Source organism: Amblyomma americanum, chromosome 10 (assembly GCF_052857255.1).
Source record: "Amblyomma americanum isolate KBUSLIRL-KWMA chromosome 10, ASM5285725v1, whole genome shotgun sequence".
NCBI classification, from domain to species: domain Eukaryota; kingdom Metazoa; phylum Arthropoda; class Arachnida; order Ixodida; family Ixodidae; genus Amblyomma; species Amblyomma americanum.
Window position 1 is genome coordinate 92787519 of NC_135506.1, and position 22605 is coordinate 92810123.

The window sequence follows — 22605 nt, forward strand, 5'->3', positions numbered from 1 at the left end:
AGGATCCCTGGGCTGCACCACCAGACGTTACTGGACTTCCTTCGAGAGTCGGGCGTGGATATCTGCGTGCAAAAATTGGGGTGTGCCAGTAGGCATGCTGTCCCAATATAAAAAAATAGAATAAACAGCGATCCATATTGAAGTAAATAACGCACAAAGAGCGAATTACGAGGGCGCAGTTATTTGCTAGAACACGAACAAGAGGGCAGTAACATCAACTGCATATAAAGTTCTGCCGCTTGTCCAAAATGTGGGTTTTATTCTATTCCTCGTACTTTAAATTCGTTAACTTATGTGAGATTTTCAGGAAAATCTTTTTCGAGATTCAGTATTCTGCTTTGCCGCCTCGTGCCTTTTTTTTTCACGCGCAAATACTTCGTAGGCATTCACCACAGTACCTTGGCCAATCCCGCCGCGTGGGTACTGCCATGTTTACTGAGTTGAAGAAGAAGAAAGACGATGCTAGCATAAGGGTCGATGTCGTAGAAGCCGTTCTAGGGTTTTGGCCGCCAATCCTGCCTATTTTCCGGTAAGTGGAGACGCATCAAGCTACAAACCAGAGATCTTGATCGATTCCTTGCAAACAGGATAGCATTCTCCCTGCCCATTTTCTTTTCATTGTCTACTGAAGACGTTGTCAAGCCATGCCCGCCGGAGAGACTTGAAGACGCGGGATGTTGTGGCCGAGACTTGTTCGAGTGGTGCTCTCACGTGCTAGTATCAATGGCGTCTGCGCGTAATCCGTCCCCATTTCTCAATAATGGCCTTCTCCTGTGATAAATCAGCTGGCGAACCGGCAGCGCCACATAGCTCAATATATTGGCTCGGCAACTGACGCTCAGTAGCGGCTCATACTTCAGCTTGCTGCTTCTTTCGTCGCATTCACCTATATCCAAGTTGATGGTACCGCAAGGCCCTTGCCTTTCCCCACTCCCGCGCCGCGGTAAAAGCACGCTTAGTTTGCATTCGTAACCCGATCAAGGCGCCCAATATGTGCCGTGCATAGGATAAGTCAACATAGATTATGTGACCACCTAGAGTTCCCCCTATAGAGCATATATTACTTTGGTCACCTGCATAATAGCCAGTATTGCACTGTATTAACTTTGAGCATGAAAGCGTGTTTATTGAAGTTTCTGTTTTTCTCATGAAGTTGGAATAGAATCACGGTACCTAATTTGTGGTTGAAAAATAGATAGTTAGTCGTGTTAGTTAATTAGGTTCCAAACTTGAAGCTGCAGGCTTCTGATTCAAATGTGTGTAGTTCTGCTCTAAAAGCCTTACCAGAGACCTAGCGGCTGAGTCATTGTTTGTGTCTTCAGGAGCAGTAATATACTTTAGCCAATAATCGACAGTAAAAGCTTAGGTAATACAGCTTTGCAAAAAAAGATAAAAAACTTGAAAGTGTTAGTGGGATTTGTACGACATGTCTGACAACTTGCTCAGACGACGGTAGATGGAGGCCAAGGGAGAGGAACAAAGCTAAGGTTGGCAGGCAGTTGGTTTGGGTTCGGGTTTGGAAAATGTACGGGCCGCCAGTGTAATGTAATGTAATGTAATGTAAGCCGCCAGTCCAAGACAGAAGAATTTGGTGATTCTGCCGTGAAGAAAAGCTGCCGTCTGATAACAATGATACTGGTTATGCCCATGGCCGTCGATGGTAGTTATTTAAAAACAAATCTACTAAATGCCCTTCATAATCTGAGCAAAAGTTTGCATCCAACCACAAATGACTTACCAAAAGGCTGGCCTGAATAACAAATCATGCCCATCATTTCCGGACATCGAGAGCTAGCGTCATCTGCAGCAGCGAACACCCAGCAACTCAAAAATTGGCGGTGGTTTAGCTCTGGTTAAAACTGGAGTGACGCGATAGCTACAGCTGGCTGAGAGGAACTTGGTCAAGTGACCAACGACGTGACGAAACACATGGTCAGCAAAGGCGCCGCGCCACCGGCAGCTGCTGCGCAACCACGTGACCAAGCACGTCACAGCGTGGTGGCGCAGCTGCAGGGTGGCGACGCCGCCTCGCTGAAGGCTAGAAATGCTACCGTAATGTAGCTATCGCTACAATAGACAGGTTGAACTTGTATTTCGAGAACACAAGAGAGCCCCATTACATTATGCACGCATAGTCGAATATCATAACCAACGCTTCCTCGTCTTAGCAAAATTGGACCAATAAGTACTTGCTGAGCTTCTCGCAGTAAAATAAAGGTCAGTGTTTGGTACCAAACATTCCAAATTCCTGCGGTGAGCTTGAGTGTTCAGCGCAATGTGGCACGTGGTGTCAGTTGCGCACACTAGAAGGGTTTCTCTACGGTTACTGGCCCTGTAAAACAAGCGCTTCGGGCAAAAATGCTGCGCCCCAGTGTTTTGGGTAAAAGCTACCCTTCAACATGCAGTTGCTAAAGTGCCCTAAGCGGAAAAGCTGACAAAATAACCAGTAACAGTTAATCTTAGCCCTCAAACCACTCTCTTCTTGGCTGCTAGCTGCATTCATAGCAACTTATGAACTGGTAACATTCGTAAACCACAAAGGCACGTTTTGTTAGTACCGCAACAACATAATAATAATAATAATTGGTTTTTGTGGAAAGGAAATGGCGCAGTATCTATCTTATATATCGACGGACACCTGAGTCGCACCTTACAAAATATTCTGCCAGTCGATAATTTCAAATGACGGTCTCTACTCACTCCTATCTTCTGCAATAAGGTGCTATTCTCCTGTTTCCCGCGGAGTTTACGGTCGCTATATCCGACCCAAACTGTCACGACCACGTGGACCGTATAGAGCGTTCTTTCTGTCTTCACTCTAAAACCTCTCCAGGACTTCACTGATGAGCAGGAAGAGGAGTGCCGATGAAGTTGACAGCACCGATTTTTGTGCCGAAAGCCGAGGTGAGGTGACATGGTATTTGTTGCTTTAGTTCGCACGAAGTAAACGTTTTGGTTCCTTCCCACATAGCAGACGCGTTATTATAACTTTTGGAATACGATTACATTAGCTCCAGAAAAACACTGCAGAGCTGAACACGTGCTTTTAATAAGGGAGTAATACTAATTGGAATCCATTGAAGCGCATCCATACGGCTAGAAAGGAAAGATATGAAGTTTCCACATAGCTCGATAGTTAAAGAAAAATTCTTCTTGATCCGATGTTCCAAAACTCGGACCACCGCATCACCGAAGCAGTCGCTCTACAAACTGAGCTAACCAGGACGGCTAGCATATAGCAGGGCGGGATCGAATTGATCAATAACTTGTATAGGGAACAGTTTTGGTCAAATGATTACGGAAAACCCCCAATGTGCAGTAGCATAGATCAGCTGAATAACACGCGTCTCTCTAAGCCTGCAGACGCGGCAGCCTAGAGAAGAAGCAAGGTAGATGAAGAGTGGCAGCGCTGTTTGCTTTTGCTAAGAAACCCTTACTTCAAAACGAGGCGGCTTATGGTGCGCAGCCAGCGCTCTCTTCGGAGGGTGAGGTGAACTAAACAATCACGTCATAACTAAAAACAAAAAAGGATGTCTTCATGATCATTTTTTTAGGTTACAAACTACAGACCACACACGACGACGAACTGGTGTTCAAACCCACACATGGTCGCTTGGCTCGTACGCAACAAATCTCCTTCCGAGGTTTTAGCGGTCAGCGTCTACGTGCTGTTGACTGTATTGTGTTCCTGGCCAGTTGACGTTCTTCTTCAGCCCGCTGTACGAAAGCGGTGACATCAAGGTCAGGCTCTCGGTCACACTGAGGGTCGACGCGCAACATGGCAGCCAAAGAAGTAATAACTTGACGACCGAAGACGTGCTGGAATGACGTGAGCCGCGTTTTCTCCTGCAGGGCCGTATTCTAAGAGAATATTACGTATGGGAGAATTTGGTCCCACGTTTTGTGCTCCTCATCCACATACATCGAGAGCATGTCCTCCAGGGTCCTGTTAAGGATTTCCCCCGAGTCATTTTTCTGTGGGTAGTGCGCCGTAGTACGCCTGTGGCTCGTGTGGGTCAGATCTAGGAATGCCTCAGTCAAGCGGGCCGTGGAAGCAGCTCCACGGTCCGTAATGATAACCGCAAGGGCGCCATGACGCAGTACGATGTTGTGTACAAAAAACGTGACTACTCCGACAGCAGTTCCGTTTGCAATCGCCGTTGTCTCATCGTACGAGATAAATTATCCGTCGCGACCGCACTCCAACGCTTTCCTGTGGATGACTTCGGGAAAGGGTCTAGTATGGTTATTCCCACTTTTTGGAAAGGCGTCTTCGGAGGCTCTATGGGGTGAAGAACTCCGGCGGGTTTGGAGGGCGGAGACCTACGGTGCTGGCAGTCGCGACAGGTTTTGCCGTATGTCCGCACTGAGGGAAGTAATGTGGGCCAGTAGTGCCTATGCCGAATCCTTACCAATGTGCGACTGACTCCCAGGTGGCCTGACGTGATGTGATTTTGGTGCGACGACAGGTGAGATGCTATCTCAAGTGGTCGTTTCCCGTTCTGTGGGCACGGGTCGTCCGGTGCGAAAGAATGCAGGCCCACGTGGCAGTATAAACACGCCCTGTAGAGGTAATCCGCCTGGCCACAGTTATAGCAGAGGGGCAGATGATCCGGGGGACACCACACTTCACTCTTTCGCGGTCGCTCGTAGCCTGACGGAGCGTGGTCATGAGGGGAGCTCGTCGAGCGCACTGCTGGAGCCTCGGCAGTGACGTCGTACCCAGAGGCCTCATGTAGGACGGACGCATACGTGGGAATGAAATAAATATGTATGGCGCCGCAACAAGGACAATAACAAGAAAGGGACACCACATGCGCACACTACCAACCTTCTTACGCCGCCGTTCATTTCATCATGCACCAACTCACCCATAGGGCCGCTATTCTGGCATACACGGGCCTTGCATAAACCCGGCGAGGACCCTCAGAAATTTGGTGCTCTTGTGCTGCCAGGCGCTTCTCGTCCCGGACGACTTCAGTCAGTGGCGGGAAAGATCGCGTATCGGACGGCATCCGGAAGGCCACAGTTCCTCCTTTTCGACAGACAGGATCAGCTCGCGTAGAAAGGTCGCGTCGCTAGCAAGAGGCATAGAGATTGGATCAGTCCCAAAGGCGTTGACGTCGGTGCCCTGCACACGAGTCCAACGAAAAGCTCTTGCTTGGTACCCTGTTTTCAGTTGCTATGGCAGCTGGTTCCTCCGAAGACCGAGGTTGCGTCGACCTTGTTGCAGATGTGAAGGGTAGAAATTCAGGGGATGCTCCACGGAGGCGCCATCCGCGGCGCTGGTGGACCGAGGTAAGGTCCGTGCTGGTCGCTATCCTACGCGAGTTAAAGAGCGGAGCCAGCGCCTCCACGAGATTTTCACGAGTGTGACGCGCAACACAATCGGGAGACAGGAGAACTACTCAAGGCTGCCGAGCGGCCACAAGCAAGACGAGGAATCACTTTTGCTTCCTGCACTTCTCCACTTCAGCTTACACTACTTCTGAACTGTATCAATATATACTCACGATGAGACATTCATGCATTCGCCTTAAGAGCGTGAAAGAAGTGCTGTGTGCCCTTCCTATTTTTTTCTAATGAAGCGTTGCATTGTCCAGCTAACTGCACGCAACTAAAACATTATTAAAACCAGTAACTAGAGTTGCGTTTTCAATCATAAAAGAGTGCAAATATATAACTAAATATTTTTGTTATTCGTGTCGTCGTCACCAGCAATATCGGGACTTCCGTCCCGCTCTCAACTTTATGTCGAAGCTGTAGGTTCTAGACCGCTATGGAGCCCCGCCAGTGCGACCTTTGTCAAATGACCTCGGAAGACGCTTGGCATCTACTGAAGTGCCACCGCTCAATCGCATAGTTGATTCTAGTGTAACGAACAGCCTATAACCATACGAAACGGCTTATCAAAACACTTACAGCACAACCACGCGCCGACACCAGCATCCTGCTCGCCGCTCCAGCCAAGATGGTAGATTACAAATCTCGTGAGACGTACGCATGGAACGGCGTGTGCTTGTGGAACCAGCAGCCTGCACTACGCATGGGTTCGGTTTCGATTTGGCGCCTCTCGAGATCCAAACTGTCACCCAGCACCAGCGAGTAGTATCTCGTGTATGAGACCGTAAAACCTTATCTGCTGATACTAGCGGCAAGCAAGAAATGTCATCGCGGTCGAGTGTCTAGCTGTTATGGCTGGACAGGTTATAAGCACGTTTTTGGTTTGGTTTATGGGGGTTTAACGTCCCAAAGCGACTCAGGCTATGAGGGACGCCGTAGTGAAGGGCTCCGGAAATTTTGACCACCTGGGGTTCTTTAACGTGCACTGACATCGCACAGTACACGGGCCTCTAGAATTTCGCCTCCATCGAAATTCGACCGCCGCGGCCGGGATGGAACCCGCGTCTTTCGGGCTAAGCAAGTTTTTACCTGAGCCGCTAATAAAAGTTTAGATTTATGTTTATGGGGTGTCACGTCCCAAAACAACTAAGGCTATGAGGGATGCGGTTGTGAACGGCTCCGGAAATTTCGACCACCTGGCGTTCTTGACGTGAACTTGCATCGCACAGTACACGGGCCTCTAAAATTTCGCCTCCATCGAAATTCGGCTGCTAATAAGGACAAATATTCTGAGTCTTGAAAGCATGGCCTAACTAAAGTCCATAAGGTTCATGCCCCGGCTAACTTACATGCAGGTAACCATTCTCCGAGGTAAATCAGATGTAATATAGCAAGTACAACACAAAATATGCAATCCAAAATTATGGTCATTTGTAATGAGGGGTTCAAATGTAATGAGGGGTTCAAATTATTTTCTTTCCAAGAATCACAATGGAATGTAAATTACCTCAATCCTTCAATTCATAACAGAACTTCCACTGGTAGCCGCGTTTGTAAACACCTTAACGGGAACGTCAGTATTAAATACCAATGATGTTTTTTTTTATATTTAAGAACATTGTATTTTGATTTGCTTTCACAAAAATTGCACCTTGTATGATTGGGCTTTATACTCAGTACATTTATTTTTATCTTGTGTTTCAATGTAATATGCATCACTCCGCTGCGGGTTTCTAAACAGTTTTTATGTAATGGGGTTGATCGTCCCTTAACAACAAATGAGCTATGAGGGACGCTGTTGTGAAAGGCATCAGATCAATTAGGCCACCTGGGTTTCTTCAACGTCAGCGGACATCGCATACCACATGGGTTTTTTTGTATTTGGCCCCCACAGAAACAAAGCCGCCTTGGACGGGATGGACCCCGCGAATTTCGTATCATCAGAAGAACGCCAAAACCACTCAGTCATCTTGGCTGGTGTGCAGCGATATTTTATTACTCTGATACGTTGCCAATCTCATCGGATTTTAACTATAATACCTGTCAAGGCTTCATGTGTACTTGCTATAGTTTTGAATGACATTGGCAGTAGGTGAAAATAAACCATAATGTAAAGTTCGAATTTAGATAACTATGTATAACAGTGTAAGTTCCTGTTTTCTTTATTCCCAACTCCTGACTCTACAACACTCCAATGATAATGTTTATGTCCAAAATGTGTATTTCAGATGTGTCATCGCTGAAAAGATCAGGTACAAACACACGGGCAGGCGCTTATCTCAAATGTGTGTGTGTTTGTGCCTGTGTGTTTGTCTATATTTGACCACCACTGCCCATCTCGTTTCTACCGGGAGAACGTTTGCTGAAGCGCACAATTCTGCTATATAGTAATGAAATTTCACCTATGTATACCTCTAGCACGCCGAGGTTATGCTGTCTTGAGAATGTGGCGGAGTGTAAATCCTGAACAAAATTGGACAGGAGAACGAAAACCTGTTATTAAGAGCAGTGACTTCTTATATACGGCAGACGCAAAGCAGCATTCGAAGCCGGCTTGACAGCGATGTGTCAGCGATCGCTCAAGAAAAGGATGAAGCCGAGAGTGGTGTCGCCGAGCTTTCAACCCTGGTTATCTGCATGTTTGGAGTGATGTCCGTCCTCATCGTCTCTTCTTTCGTCGCCATCTTCACCTGGTACCTTGCAGAGGTGAGAGCACGCAGCCGCACACGGTAATCACGTCAACTGAAAGTTAGACTTCAACCATCGTACAATGAACTGCGCCATAAGTTGGATTTCGAAGAGGCTAATAAAATAAGATACTTGCAACAAAGAAGCCTTACATAACTATATACACCAAAAGAAACGAAGACAAAAAATGTTGCTCGCTTTATGTCGTTTTTAAGACTTATGGAAAGTGGACTGAAACAATATATGGCATTTCGGGCTACTCAGTGTATACTTACATTGTGTTTTTATCTGTTTCACAATACGTACGAGGGTTTCTGATCGCCAGCGCCTAGCAGTCGCTGTTAGTCTAGCAGCGACTACTGGCCACTGTGTGTGTCCTGCGTTTATTGTGCCAATGCCTTGGAAACATTCATAAAAACCTGCTGGCAAGGCCATGGCGGACCAAGCGCACACACATCCACATGCAATACCCAAAAATAGGAACAATACTTTGTTGGAAATTTTTGGGAGTCATAACACAATGTGGGCAAAAACTTTTTTCCTAAACAGGTGGATTTCGTATAAAAGAAAGACCGGTTGCAACCATGGGCTCGTTTATTTTATTTTTGAGGTAACCTCATTCATAATGGCACGGTGAGGGCTACGAGTGAAAGGAGCAGTACCTGCTCCCTGAATTTAAGCACTGGTTGGACGCTTAAACAATTCGCAAAGGTTGTTGATGTTAAGTTTATGGCTTGCAAGTTGAAATGAAAGCATCTATGATGGCTTTCTAATAATTTATACGCGATAGATAATAAATATTGACTGCCCATTGTGTTGTCCAGAGCAGATGTAAGCATTAAATGCACTGCAAATAAGTGTACCAGGCTGCAGTGCGTCTTATATATGGTGGTTCTTCCACTCGAGTCTCAAGGAGCCACGACATTCTTTCCTTAGATGAACACCTCGCAAAGCACCCTTCACCCCTTCTGGTGTGTTGCGCAAGAACTGGTATGCTGTACCCAACGACGTGACCTTCGCTTCGAACAAGCAGCGAATGTGGGCGCCACATCCTTTCATCATCATCATCATCATCATTTATTAACCCTTAAGGGCCCCGAAGGGGCATTACTTGGGGGGGCACATGTTGCCCTCTTCTTTCACGACGCTGCTGAGGTGTCAACCTAGAAGTGAAATTGTACACTGCTAGGATAGGAATCTCTTGTGCGAGCAAATTGCTGCGAATCGCCTGTTCGCCTGTTTTTCAAGTCCTGCGTTGTGCCAAGCTGCGATGCCCACGCATGCGCAGTAACGGTGGACCACATTCTAGAGATGGTGCTCTTGACGAATTTATTGTTCCGACAGCAGCGCAGAGCATAAGAATTAGGTGGATTGAGGAATGTCTCGGCAAATTTCGTTTAGGCTCGCCTCCATGTTCTTTTGAAACGGTTCCGTGTTCTCCATTCTGGCTGCAAGGTCTACAGCGGCGCTACGATAACGGGGGAAAAAGCATTTGACGCTTAAATATTACGGAGTTTCGCGTTTCGAAGCCAAATATGGGTTATGAGGGATGCCAAAATAGAGAAGTTTGAATTAATTGAGACCTCTTGGGGTGCTTTACTGTGCGCTGGCATCGCACAGCTCATAGGTGTTTTGCGTTTCACCTCCACCGAAGTGCGTCCACTTTCTATCCTTACCAGTCGCTACGCAAGGCTGCTCGGGATTTTTTAGTAGAGTTTTATATGAAGACATTCAGTAGTGGCTAGGGTAAGTCTCTGGGTAGATGCTATCAAACGGTGGTCAAAGCTGCTACGGCCGCAGTCCGTGAAAAGGAAGCGCTGCCGTAAAGTACAAAGCTCTTACACGCTAAAGTCAATGTATCCTCCTCATTGGCAGTGCTGAGCCAGAAGCTTAACGTCACCTTTGCACAATTTCTCATTATACACACCGACCACGACCGCCAAATAGCATGGGATGAAGGCCGCCAATCTTGAAGCGTGCAATTCGTGCTGCGATAACTACGATTTAGATGACAGCCACAACCGAATTCAAGTACACGTGCACTAGACAGACAGTGTGCCTTTTGAGCACACTGCATATTTTTTAACGGGGGGGGGGGGGGGGGTCTCTAGCACAAAAAATTTGCGAAAATATGGATTTCTCTGTTTTAATGGGTTTGCGAGGTCCTTTTCAAACGACATGTAATATCAAAGTCTTCCTAATGAGTTTTGCCTGTCGGTTCCGGCACCACAGACTGGTGGGACAGCCGCAGACTGCCGCTCGTAGCATGGTATGCTACCTGCCACTAAGCCGTAACTCAAAACACTATACTTCAACAGTCGTGCAGCGCTCGACTTACACATTCCGTAATATTTGGTTTCGACGGTCGAGTTTATGCGAACAAAGTTGAGCTCAACTGCACGGATCTCGAATAGTTTAACGGTTACCAGCGATACATGTGCCTGACGCAGCCGCCACATCAGTTAGTCATCGAAAGCAGTTCCAGTTCTTGGTTCAGAAAAAAAAATGGCTATGATTCGGCTCCGGTTAAACCTGGAGTGACGCGATAGCTACAGATGGCCGAGTGGAACTCGCTCAGTCGAAATGCAGTCAGTCTTTCCCCACTCTGTTTCGCTGGGCGTTCCTTCATCTTCGTCCCTGTGGTGGATTCACTCTCTCCCCCTTTCCCCGCTTCACGACCCTCCCCAACTCGGTTTCGCCGGTGCGCCGCTGGCAGCTGCTCCGCATCACGTGACTAACCACGTGACCAGCCAAGGCGCGACACGGAGCTCAAGGTGTGCCACGGAGCTCAAGGTGTGCCACGGAGCTCAAGGCGTGCCACGCTGTTAAAGGGGTGCCACGCAGCTGAAGGGGTGCACGGTGAAGGCTTCAAATGCTAGCGCAATGTAGCTATCGCTACAAAATCACGAGGCACTTTGTGTCGTCTTGACGCAAAGACATGCTGTTTGGACAACTTAGGTCAACGTGGTTCAAGCAACCAGTGCCGAGACGGAATAATACGGAAGACAAAACACACAACGCACACTAACAACTGGCACTTCACTTCAAACACTGGTACCTAATACCTAAGGCCAAGCCATAAACACAAAGAAAAAGTTTGACAATCGAGCACAGCACCTGAGAACACGCGCTATACCATCATCTTTCATGCTCTGAACCCTTGATATTTGAGCTCCTTTGCCGACCACAAAAGTCGAGGTTTACTAAAGGGAGATTCGATATTATTTCTGATTACCACAGCTTCAAGTATTTATCTGATTTTTTTCTCTTCTGCCGTTCTTCTGCGCTGTTCAATCATAAATGAGTAGCCAACATGCCCAACCTGCTGTCCTCGCTGTTCTCTTGTCAGTACGCAGGCCTGCTTGACATCAATGTTTTGTGCAGTGGATGTTTACGCGACCGTAAACCCGATTTTCTATCTGATAGTGAAGCTCGTACATTTATTTACGCATCTTCCTTTCTGTCCGAATGTATGTGGAACCACAGTCTAGCCGAATGGTTAATGCAACATTCCTATAACAACTGGAGTAGTTCTGGCTCTACCGTTCGAGATATCGGCTTTCGACATTCCGAGATAACCTTGGCGCACACCATTCTGAGACTTTTCTGAGCAGAAAAAAAACCTTTAATGGCAACCCTCGTTCCCACCTTTTTCACACTGTGAGATAGTGCATTGATATAAATAATCTCAGCATGCATCGTTCTGTGGGCGCTTGCTTCATTCTGATACAAGCATTCTGGTTCCTAACTTTTTCTGTGACAGATTAGTTGGCATGGTGAGGATAACCGGCCTCTCTGAGGCGATAGACATCGTAATAGAAACCTGTTTTGCAGTAGCCGCTTGTAGGATTTGGGAAGTACATTGGTTACTCAAAACTCAACAATAAATCTTTTTACCCCTTCTGCGGAAAGACCTTCCATTTCAGTACACAAACGTAGACTTCAAGCAGTTAGACAACAGCTCTAGGAACAATGCAGCAGCTATGCAACAAACGTCCTGAGTGAGACTACCAAAGCAGTTTGGCTGTCATTTATGACTGGAGAGAAAACGCAAAGCGTAATGGAGCCAGAAATTTTAACAGTTCTCCATTTTAACCGTCAAAGACCTCGTTCACAGAAATGCGGTGTCGGTGTTCTCGGCGTCAACGATGTGAGGGAAAATGGCGGGATTATCTCCGTCAAGAAGTCCCCAGAGAGCAAACTAGGATGTAGGTGGGCCACCTAAGTCACGACACCTTCCGGCTTTGTCACAAACTGCCCACCATGGCAGGTAGCAGATAAATAAAGATTGGTCGATCAGGAAGAACAACCTAAGCCGCACAAGGCCCACCGATGGGAGCACTTGCCATCGCAGGAAAGTGGCGCAACGCTTAAGCGCTGCGCCACTGCGCAAGGAGCAGTATGAGGACTCCCATGTAACTGTGAATGCAATGTACCGAGAGCCGGTAGTGCGCTAGCGGAAACAGCACAAGTGTACACTACGACTTGCACAGCAGCCACACTCAGCCAACCCACGCTAGAGCAGGGGAAGACGAGGATGACCAGCGGGTGCTATCTCAGCGCTCGGCAGCGCCAGTAAATGGTCGATTGTGGCATTGCTCCTTCTCTTTAAAAGGCCATCAACAAGATGTCGCAGGGAGAGGGAAGGAGGTGTTGAATCATGTAGGGGCGGAGCACAGTCAGTGGCACCGCCCTTGGCCGAATGAGTCCTAGGGTGCGTGGAGGGCTTCATCCTAGCAAACATGTACATTACGGATGCCGTCGGTCGCTTGGACGAGCAAAGAGACTCTTGTGGGAGCACTTTGTAGTTAACGTCACTAAGTTTCACGGGAAGGGCACTATGCATCAGTGTGTTTGCTGCCAGACTTGTGCGTGATGGTAACTTCGAATTCCTTCTACCGAAGACTCCAACGCGCTAACCTCCCCGAGAGCTCTTTAAGGTTGGCGAGCCAACAAAGCGAATGGTGATCGCTATCGACTCGAAATGGGCGACCATACAAGTACGTGCAAATTTTCGTTACCGCCCAAACGACAGCAATGCATATGTTTTCCGTCGTAGAATAGTTCGCAAAGAATCGCGACAGTGTGCGGCTTGCATAAGCAATCACGCGCTCAACACCTTCTTTACACTGAACGAGTATGGCACCCAGGCCATCATTGCTTTAATCGGTGTGCAGTACTGTGTCCACCTCCGCGTCAAATTGGCCAAGGATGGGTGTATATTCGAGGCGGTTTCTGAGGGTAATAGAAGGCCTCCTGCTAATCTTGGGTCCTGATGAGAGGTTGCTCTCCGTTTGTCAAGCGTGTTACAAGCTCGGCTAGTCGCAAAATGTCGCGAACAAAACGTCGGTAATAAGCGCAGAACCCCCCCCACCCACTCGAAAAAATAAAGGCGCAGAAGACCCTTATCAGTGGGGGTTAGAAAAGGCAGCGACGGTAGCCGTCTTGTCGAGGTCAGGGCTGACAACCTCAAACACGGCCGAGAAACTTCGGCCGTTGGAACTCAAATTGGCATTTTTCTGGTTTGAGCACGAGGCCAGCCGCTCGTATGGCATATAGTACTGCACTCAGGCGCTTGAGTCGCTCGGCGTAGGGGCCAGAAAAAATGACAACGTCGTCAGGGTAGACGAGGCAGGACCGTCATCTGGGGCCATCTAGGACAGTGTTCATCATTCCTTTAGAGGTGGCATAAGCAGAACACAAGCCGAAGGGCAGCACATTGAACTCATACAACTCTTAGGGAGTAACGAACTCTGTCGTCTGCACCGGCTGCGCTGTCTTCTGCTTTCGGCATCTACATCGCTAGGATAGAGATTCGCGGTATTATCTTAACTGGCTGCTTCGCTGAGTTGGCTAATGCTCCTTATTGTCGGCCTCTATTTTCTTCCCGAAAAATGTGCTATCATCGACCTCCGCGATCTCATGGTGACATTCTCCGTCCCGTGCACCATAGTCAGGGACAGTGTGCCATTCAAGCCATTATCTTGTCTATCAGGTGACCACATCACTCTACCTCCAGGTGTGCCACCTTCTTTGTAATGGTGGATTGCGAGAACCCCTGCGCCTTCAACGGCATCGCAGAAGAAAAGTGGTCGTTAGTGTGGAGCCAGCAAGTCTGCAGCGCTCGGGGCGTCGTTGCCCTACAGATCCAGCGGATTCAGCTTCTACTCACGAACTTTAGCGCCGAATACAGCCACTTGCCGAAAAATGCAGCCATCGCCTGTTTCGATGAAATAAGTGAGCCCGCCGCCCACTGTGCGTTGTCAACCTCCAGGGACACCTCCCGAAAGTGTCCTAGTCGAAGAGCTAGGAATGCCTTGTACCCTGACTCGAATACTGATCAGCAACGCCACATGCAAACCATCATTTCCTCTTTCCGTGACTCCATCGCGGCCACCTCTATGGCCAGACAGACGTCCATAACAGAACATCGCATCATAATTGATGACAAAGAACGGCCTATCCGTCAACACTCCTATCGAATGTCGGCGGAAGAGCGTAAGGCGATATGGCCGCAGGTTGACGAAAGGAAATGCTCCGGGATGATGTTATACAGCCGTCAACAATCCCATTAAGTTCGCCCGCTGTGCTGGTCGCCAAGAACGACGGGACACTCAGAATTTGTGGCGACTATCTAAACTTAACAAAATGGCCAAAAAGGATATATACCCGTTACCGCGAATCGATGACTCTCGACCGGCTGCGTGATGACCGCTACTTTTGCTGTCTTGGCCTCCGCAGTGGGTATTGGCAGATTGAGGTGCATGAACGCGACCACAAGGAAGACCAGCGGGTGCTGTCGCACCGCACGGCGGCACCAGTAAATGGCCAACAGTGTGGAAAAATATAAGAATTTGTTCTGATTTAAACCGTTTATTTAAAATCGTTTGTGGCCAACGTCTAAATTTCCACAGCAATCAAGGACATGTGATACACAACCATAGAACATTTATTGTCAGTACCTTAGCGACAAGTCCAAATGCAGCAGTTCACATGGTGCTCTACGAATTTAACAACTTTCGCGACATTGGCTTCTTTGCACACATTGCGGCCGAAAACTTATCTGTAATTTTGGGCGCACGGTTAGTCAGCATCCGTTTGATAAATTTGCGACATGACAGCTCAAGGAACATCGTCCTGCGGCCCAGCTCTTCGTTTTTTCGCGCAAAGTGGTGGCGTCCATAACCGCACCAAAATCATGTTTCACGGTAGTTTCTCGTGTATATCAATAGTCCTCTTGTGAAAAACATTATGTCCACAAACCGCTCAAGACCGATTCTGACCGACACTAACTCATTTTTCGGATGCTTCAATCAGCCATGCTCTAGGAATGAGGTCAGATTACGCACACGTGCATTGGTCTATGCAACTCTCGCAGCTGAGCATTTATTGCCTGGCTATCGCTAGATAGCCGCTATCAGGGCAATACTAGCCACTTCGGTTTAGAAGAACTTTTTGTTGGGCTAGATGGCACATACTGTAACAAAAGAACTGTATGCCTCTGTCTTGTGTTCGTCTTGGTCGCGCTACAGTTCTTTTGTTACTAGCCACTTCGGCGTTGGTAGAATGGCTTGTATGAACTTACCGTGGTGCCTTTTTGCCTTTGTAATGCCCATGCGACTTTCGAAAGAATAATGGATACCATTCTGCATAGAATGAGGTTGAAGATGTGCCTGTGTTACCTATGTATATATATATATATGACTCTCAATCATTAATTCAAGGAATTCTGTTACATTTTTTTTTTAATTTTGAGACGACTATGTTTCTCTCAAGAGATGCGTTCTGCATGGTTTGCCGGGGGATATTTCGCCGCATACAGCGTCTATAGAGCTCATTCGTTTTGCAAAATGCAATTACATGTTGAAGCTAAGCACTGCTGGGAAAATTATTGCTTGGTTTGGAGTCTGTTCTTCAGTCATAATGATCTGAACGTGAAGGTTTTGTTGGCTACTAAAGTTTTAGCATGAACTCAATTAACTAGCAAAACTCATCTGACACCTAATTAGTTGTTATAAACGGTTATTCACTGTCGCTTCTCGGTCAACAAGTTTTAATAAATACATTGGTCACACTTGTAATTTAATTCCAGTGCAATGTTTTCGATCCAAGCAACCGTTCAAAAATGTTTGCTAAAATTAGACAAATGATAATGACGATGATTTAAAGCCCTATAGGGTGTTAAAACTTAGCATAAATGTGTCTTTGTCAAGAGATGCAATGAAGATTAATTTTCAGTTGCCTTTAGTGGTCCTTTTGCGTTTTTTTCCCCTTACGCCGCTATTTTATGCAGTTCGTTATAACAACACCTGGCCTGTATTACGACGACTACGACGATTATGGAGGTGCTGGTGATTCCGGAGATCGTGACGATTACGTCGATGCAGAACCTTCGCATGATTCAGATGGTCGAAGCGATCCGAAAGGCCCGCTTCCACCGCGACCAGTTCCTCCGATAGACATCCGAGTGGTGACGGTTAGGAGGACAGTTTCGTCGGCAGCGACAACATCGACGCCGACGGCGCGAAGCCCGACGTCTGCTACGAGAAATCCCGGCCCATGTTCGGCAAACGACTGTCGTATCCAGAGCGATTACCTGCAGCTGCAGCTGAGCTTCGCCGCTGACCCGTGCCAGGACTTTTACGAGTTTGTGTGCGGCAACTACCGGGGTCACCGGCTTGGTCCGCAGTATCAGGTAATTTGTTTCTCTCGTTCTTTTTCTGATCGATTTCGCGCTTAGTTCTTACAGTTCTCATTTTTCTATATAAAGAGTACTATTGAGCAAGGAGTTTCAGACCAACACCTAGTACACGTTACATTGACCCGCAGCCGTGGTCTAGTGGGTTGAGCGCCCGTCTCGGTTGCGGGAGGTGGTCGGTTCGAAACCCACCGCCGGGCACCCACCGGTAAAATGGGTACAAGCGTCCCCCGACCTGGCGCCCGGCTTTCATTAGGGGTGTTCGCTCCGTAAACCCCGCTGCGGGCCGAGTGCTCCACCAGCTGCGAACGGTGCCTTCGGCCACAGTGGTTAGAAGGTATCATTCATAAAAAAAAGTTGCAGGCCAACAGCTAGTACACGTTACATTGACCCTTGCAAAGAAAACTTCTCATAACAAAAAGTGAGTCACTTGAGCTCCCTCAAAATTGTTCTGGGGCCGCTGATACTTCAGTTACGGACAATACGAAAACGTGTTTATTAGATTTGTTGATGTTGTCAGCCAGTTCTTGGTGGGGCTCATTCCGATCCATTGCCATTGTTTAAATACCTTCGTGCCAATCACGCGCGAAAAGTTAATAAACACATGCCTTGCACAACGCACAAGATCACTGCCTACAAGCAAAAATAAAAAAAAGCAAAAAAGAATAATTGCTAGGCTGCTTTTATCAAAACGTTAAAAAAATTAATACTTTTTATTGCGCTGTACGTCAATAAAAATACTGCTACTTGAACACATTGTGAGAGCTGAGGAACTACCGCTGCATATTTTGGAATCACCAGAGCAATAGCTAGAAGTTTGGTATGGTTTTATGGCGCTAGCGTCTTAAGCAACCCAGGCTGTGAGAGACGCCATAATGGAGGGCTCTGGATAATTTCGACCACCTGGGGTTTTTCAACGTTCACTGACATCGCACACTACACGGGCCTCCAGCATTTCCCTTGCATTGAAATGCGAGCGCCGTGCCCGATAGAAAGTAGCGTGTAGCAAAAATATCAATTCATGGAACGGTAGTTAAAGGTTTTAAATATGTTTTACAGAAATTCAAGGCAATTTTTTCACTGTATATTATAAAACAAATTTAGGAATCACGTGAAACGCAGCACGATTTTAACCTTGTGTAAATATGGAGGACGGGCCTCTCACCCTTTCCGCACTCCCACCGCGCGGATGCAGCGTTCCCGTTCGCTAACCGCGGAGTGGTTCGTGCTCGAGGGACAAAGGGAAGGGACGACACAGCGTTAACACTTATATGCTATTTATTACACTTGCAATTAGTACACAGAGCGGGCCACCTAGCTACAAAACATCAACGAGGCATTCCTCGGAAATAGAAGGCTACGTAAGAAGGACTGCCGACTTACCGACTGGGGCAGGGGCGCGACTTCCGAAGTATCGGCGGCGGACATTTGTATGCGCCGATAATGGCGGCCGGGTTTTCCCGTGCGCACCGCATTCTTGGGGCAAGGCCAATCCCCGAGCATTTGTTGGGGAAGGTGCCGAGAGCACGCGTTTACTGCACCCACTTCACTGCCTGGAACCTGCAACCAGAAGTCCAGCGGCAAGGCACAACGGATACCCGTGCGCCTGCCGCGGAAGGTGACGAGAGCGTGCGGCTGCAACCGCTCGTGACGCTGGCCGGATCCCGAAGAGATTCTGTCCGGTCCCGCAGAATTCCGCGTAACCTACGAGGTGGCGCTCCCGTCGCCGTTCCCTTTTCCCCATCAGGGAGACTTCCCTCCTCGCCCAACCGGTGCTGTTCCAACGGCCGACGATGAAGATGGGCCGCATTGAAATGGAGGGGGGAAACAGGATTCCACATCCCTCCTTCCTTAAATGTTGGCCTAAGGTTGAATTCATCCATGGAGGCCAACGACGAAGGGGCCACGACCGTTGTGGTGATGACTGCAAGACAGCTTGTACAGGCGGGGAGCCGGGGTCATCCGACGAGCAGCAAGGTCACCGGGCACCTGTCCTTGTCCCGCGGCAGGCATCCAAAATTAGTGTGCTGGGAGGGTGGTGTTCGCGCCGACGCGCCTTTGTTGAAAAGTAGGGGGGCTTTCCCTCGCGCTCTAGTCGCCGCTGCAAACTGTTCGCCGGAGACTCCGCAGCTCGATGACTCACGGCCGCAAGGCAGCAGGCAGGGACCCATACAATGGAGAGCAGGTCAGGGCAGCTTCTCTTGAACTCTTCATCTCGCTCCTATGATCTCCAAAAGTTTGAAGCAAAAACAATTGGTACCGCGCAAACTGACCATTTGGTAAAATGCGGAGCAATGCGAGTGAAAAACAATTCTATCCGGCACCGCCAAAACGCTCGGTTCATTTGAACGTAGCTGGCTCTCATCGGTCGAAGCACATTCGCGGTTCGCTTTCCGACATGGGGTGTTAAGCTCACTTGAACTGTGTTAGCGTCTCTGGTTCCGCGAAATTATCAATTATCAATTCACTTCGCAGCCATAAAAGAATAAGAAGTTCGTTTGAACAAACTAAGCTTTCTATAGTTGAGCGAGACCTCTCGGCTCTAGCGAGGTTCATATAAAACAAGCAAACCCGTTTGCGCCTGCTTGAGCCACGGTACGACTATGTCCTCCTAAAAGCGACAGGGAGCTCCCGAAGAGCCTTAGGCCAACTCGCTCTGACACTTGTCGGTGCCAACAAAGGAGCACGGACAACAGCCGGAACACAACGCCACGAGGATATACGTTGCTGCCAAGGTGGCGCTAACGCGAACGGCGCCTACCATTTCTCGCAGTGTCGCAGCGCCCCGGTGCTTTTCCTGCAATCACGACTGCAATCCAAAACAGCTGATTACAGCACCCGGCTCCCAGAGCCAAAGAGACAGAACACAGAATATTTACAGCTATTTACAATTATGTACAAGGAAAATCGGGCCACCCTTCAGGCTTCCGCATTCACTCGCTTCTGGCTTGCTGTTCTCCGTGGACGTTTCGGTCTCGTTCTCCATATCCGGACCTCGTAGGTTCACCTTCCAAAGGTGTACCGATGTAGTGCTCATCAAAAGCGTAGCATGCACGGCAATTCATGCTGCTATTACGCTCATCTCGCTGTCAAGAAAGCATCTTAGCTTTGCTAGCAACTCCGAATTAGGGTCAGGCATACCGCTGTTCCAAATCTGGGCGGGCATTCCACGAATCGAAATGACTGTCATCCCTCGTCCCACGAGCTTGCCTCACGTTGGGCGCCATTGTGTAAATATGGGGGGAAGAGCCTTACGCCCCCCCCCCCCCCCCCCGCACTCCCACTCCGCGGATGCAGCGTTCCCGCTCGCTAACCGCGGAGGGGTTCGTGCTCGAGGCAAACAAATGGACGAGGCGACAAAGCGTGAACAATCATACGCTATTTATTACAGTGCAATTAATACACAGAGCGGGCCAGCTAGCTACAAAACATCAAAGAGCCATTCCTCGGAAATAGAAGGCTACGTAAGAAGGACTTCCGACTTACCGGCCGGGGCAGGGGCGCGACTTCCGAAGTATCGGCGGCGGACATTTGTATGCGCCGACAATGGAGGCCGGGTTTTCCCGTGCGCGCCTCATTCTTGGGGCAAAGCCATTCCCTAGCATTTGCCAGGGAAGGCGACCAGAGCACGCGTCTGCTGCGCTTGCTTCGCTGCCTGGAACCAGAAGTCCAGCGGCAAGGCACAACGGATCCCCGTGCGCCTGCCGCGGAAGGTGACGAGAGGGTGCGGCTGCAACTGCTCACAACGCTGGCCGGATGCCGAAGAGACTCTGTCCGGTCCCGCAGAATTCCGCGTAACCTACGAGGTTGCGCTCCCGTCGCCGTTCCCTTTCCCCATGAGGGAGGCTTCCCTCCTCGCCCAACCGATGCTCTCCTGATGGCCGACGATGAAGATGGGCCGCATCGAAATTGAGGGGGGAAAGAGGTTTCCACAACCTTAAAAATTCGGCTTCATTAGGTGCACTGGTGAGTTTTCTCTGCTACTAGAATTTAAGATCAAAACACCTACTGGTCATAACAATTTATACAATGTCTATCTTCGGTGCTCTGCTGAAATCATTGCGAAGTTTCTGGCTGTGCTCTTTAACGGTTCTGTCACTTACGTATGTCCTAATCTATCTTAAATAAAGAGAGCTGCTTTTTTTGGCACCATTTCTATCTTATTAGTGTATGTTTTAGTGAAAGTGTCCGAAATAACGCATGCATTGTCTAGTATTGGCAGAATTATGTTTTTTGTATGCGAGCAGTCGGGCAAAAGGAGTAACAAGTCTCAAAGCTCTCCTCAGAAAGTGCAACTTGCGCCTAACATTAGCCATTATGTAGTCAATGTACTTACTCCAAGTGAAGTCATTAGGGATCAAGAGTCTGAGATACTTTTAGTGTGTGAGCCGCCGCGGTGGCTGAGTGGTTATGGCGCTCGGCTGCTGGCCCGAAAGACGCGGGAAAGAAGACGACGCTCGTGGTGCTCTCGTTTTGAAAGACGTTGAAGTTCGCCGTCTCGCCAACTGAAGGACGTGCTGCCGAGCCCTGCCTTCTAACAGGTCCTCTCTTGTCACCAACACCGTGACAAATCTGGTGGAGGTCGGATCGATCTCATGTCCCGTACCCCAACCGTTAGTCGGAGCTCCAGTCCAATTCCCGTCACCACGCCTGTTCACCGTACTCGCCGCCGGATTCGAGGCTTACCCCCCGAGCCTGTTCCATCCGGTATGTCCACGGAGCAACCTGCCTTGAGCATCCCAATGCTTGGGGCGTCGACACCCTACTTCACGCTCCAGAACCCCCGCATCCCGAAGTCCTTCCACGGCGACATCTTTGAAGACGTGGAAGACTGGTTGCAGCACTACGAGCGCGTTGCCGCATTCAACCAGTGGGATGACGCCGCCCAGCTCCGGAACGTCTACTTTAGCCTGGAGGACGGCGCTCGGATTTGGTTCGAGAACCGCGAAGATCAGCTGGTCTCTTGGAGTGAGTTCCGGCGTCGGCTCCTAGACACATACGGCAGCTCGGATCGTCGCGAACGGGCAGAACGCGCTCTGCAATCTCGCGTTCAGCTGCCCAATGAAAATGTTGCAGCGTATGTCGAGGACATGACGCGCCTTTTCAGACGCGCGGACCCTGCAATGCCCGAGGACAAAAAACTGCGCCATCTCATGCGTGGCGTCAAGGAGCAACTTTTTGCCGGCCTTGTCCGCAGCCCTCCGAAGACTGTCGCCGAGTTCCTCACTGAGTCTTCCACGATCGAGAGGGTTCTTCAGCAAAGAGCATCCGCGTACGATCGACCCGTATCCGCCGCCTCCGTTTCAAGCGAGTTACCGTTCCACGGCACCGATGCCTCCCGGATACGCGATCTCATACGGTCGATTGTGCACGAAGAAATCCGGCAGCTGTACGGGGCCCCTACCACAGCTCAAAGCTCCATGGCGACCTTTGTCCGCGAGGAGGTGCAGCAAGTGCTCCGGCCGTCCTTACCGGCCGGTGAGGCTCGTCCATCCCCTCCTCCTTTCGCGCCTGACCGTCGTCTCACCTACGCCGAAGCCCTGCAGTCCCCTGCTCCAGCACCGGCGTCCTTCGTTCCGGCTCCTGCTGAAGTGCCGGGGCCGCCTGCACCCGTGCTGCAGTACGTGGAAGCTCCCCGACCGTCCGCGCGCAAAACCGACGTGTGGCACACATCCGACAGACGCCCCCTATGCTTTCACTGCGGGGAACCAGGTCACCTGTATCGGCACTGCCCCTACCGCCGTCTGGGCCTCGAAGGGTTTCCCCCCGATTCTCCTCGACCCCGCTATGGCGAACGACCCAGGGCCGTCGCGGATTTTCTTGAAGACCAACGTTGGCAACAGTCTCGTCGCCAGCGGGCTCGATCCCCATCGCCC

The 22605-nt window shown here is 49.2% G+C and overlaps 1 protein-coding gene across 1 annotated transcript in view; it reads left to right on the plus strand.

Moving 5' to 3' along the window:
• Positions 1-455: 455 nt before the first annotated feature.
• The window catches only part of LOC144108552 (neprilysin-1-like), a 78499-nt gene continuing 56349 nt past the window's right edge, over positions 456-22605 (plus strand). The window contains exons 1-4 of the mRNA XM_077641760.1: positions 456-529; positions 2834-2904; positions 7873-8049; positions 16325-16726. Coding sequence (XP_077497886.1) covers positions 2866-2904; positions 7873-8049; positions 16325-16726 — 618 coding nt within the window. The 5' untranslated portion in view covers positions 456-529; positions 2834-2865. The remainder of the gene's footprint in view (positions 530-2833; positions 2905-7872; positions 8050-16324; positions 16727-22605) is intronic.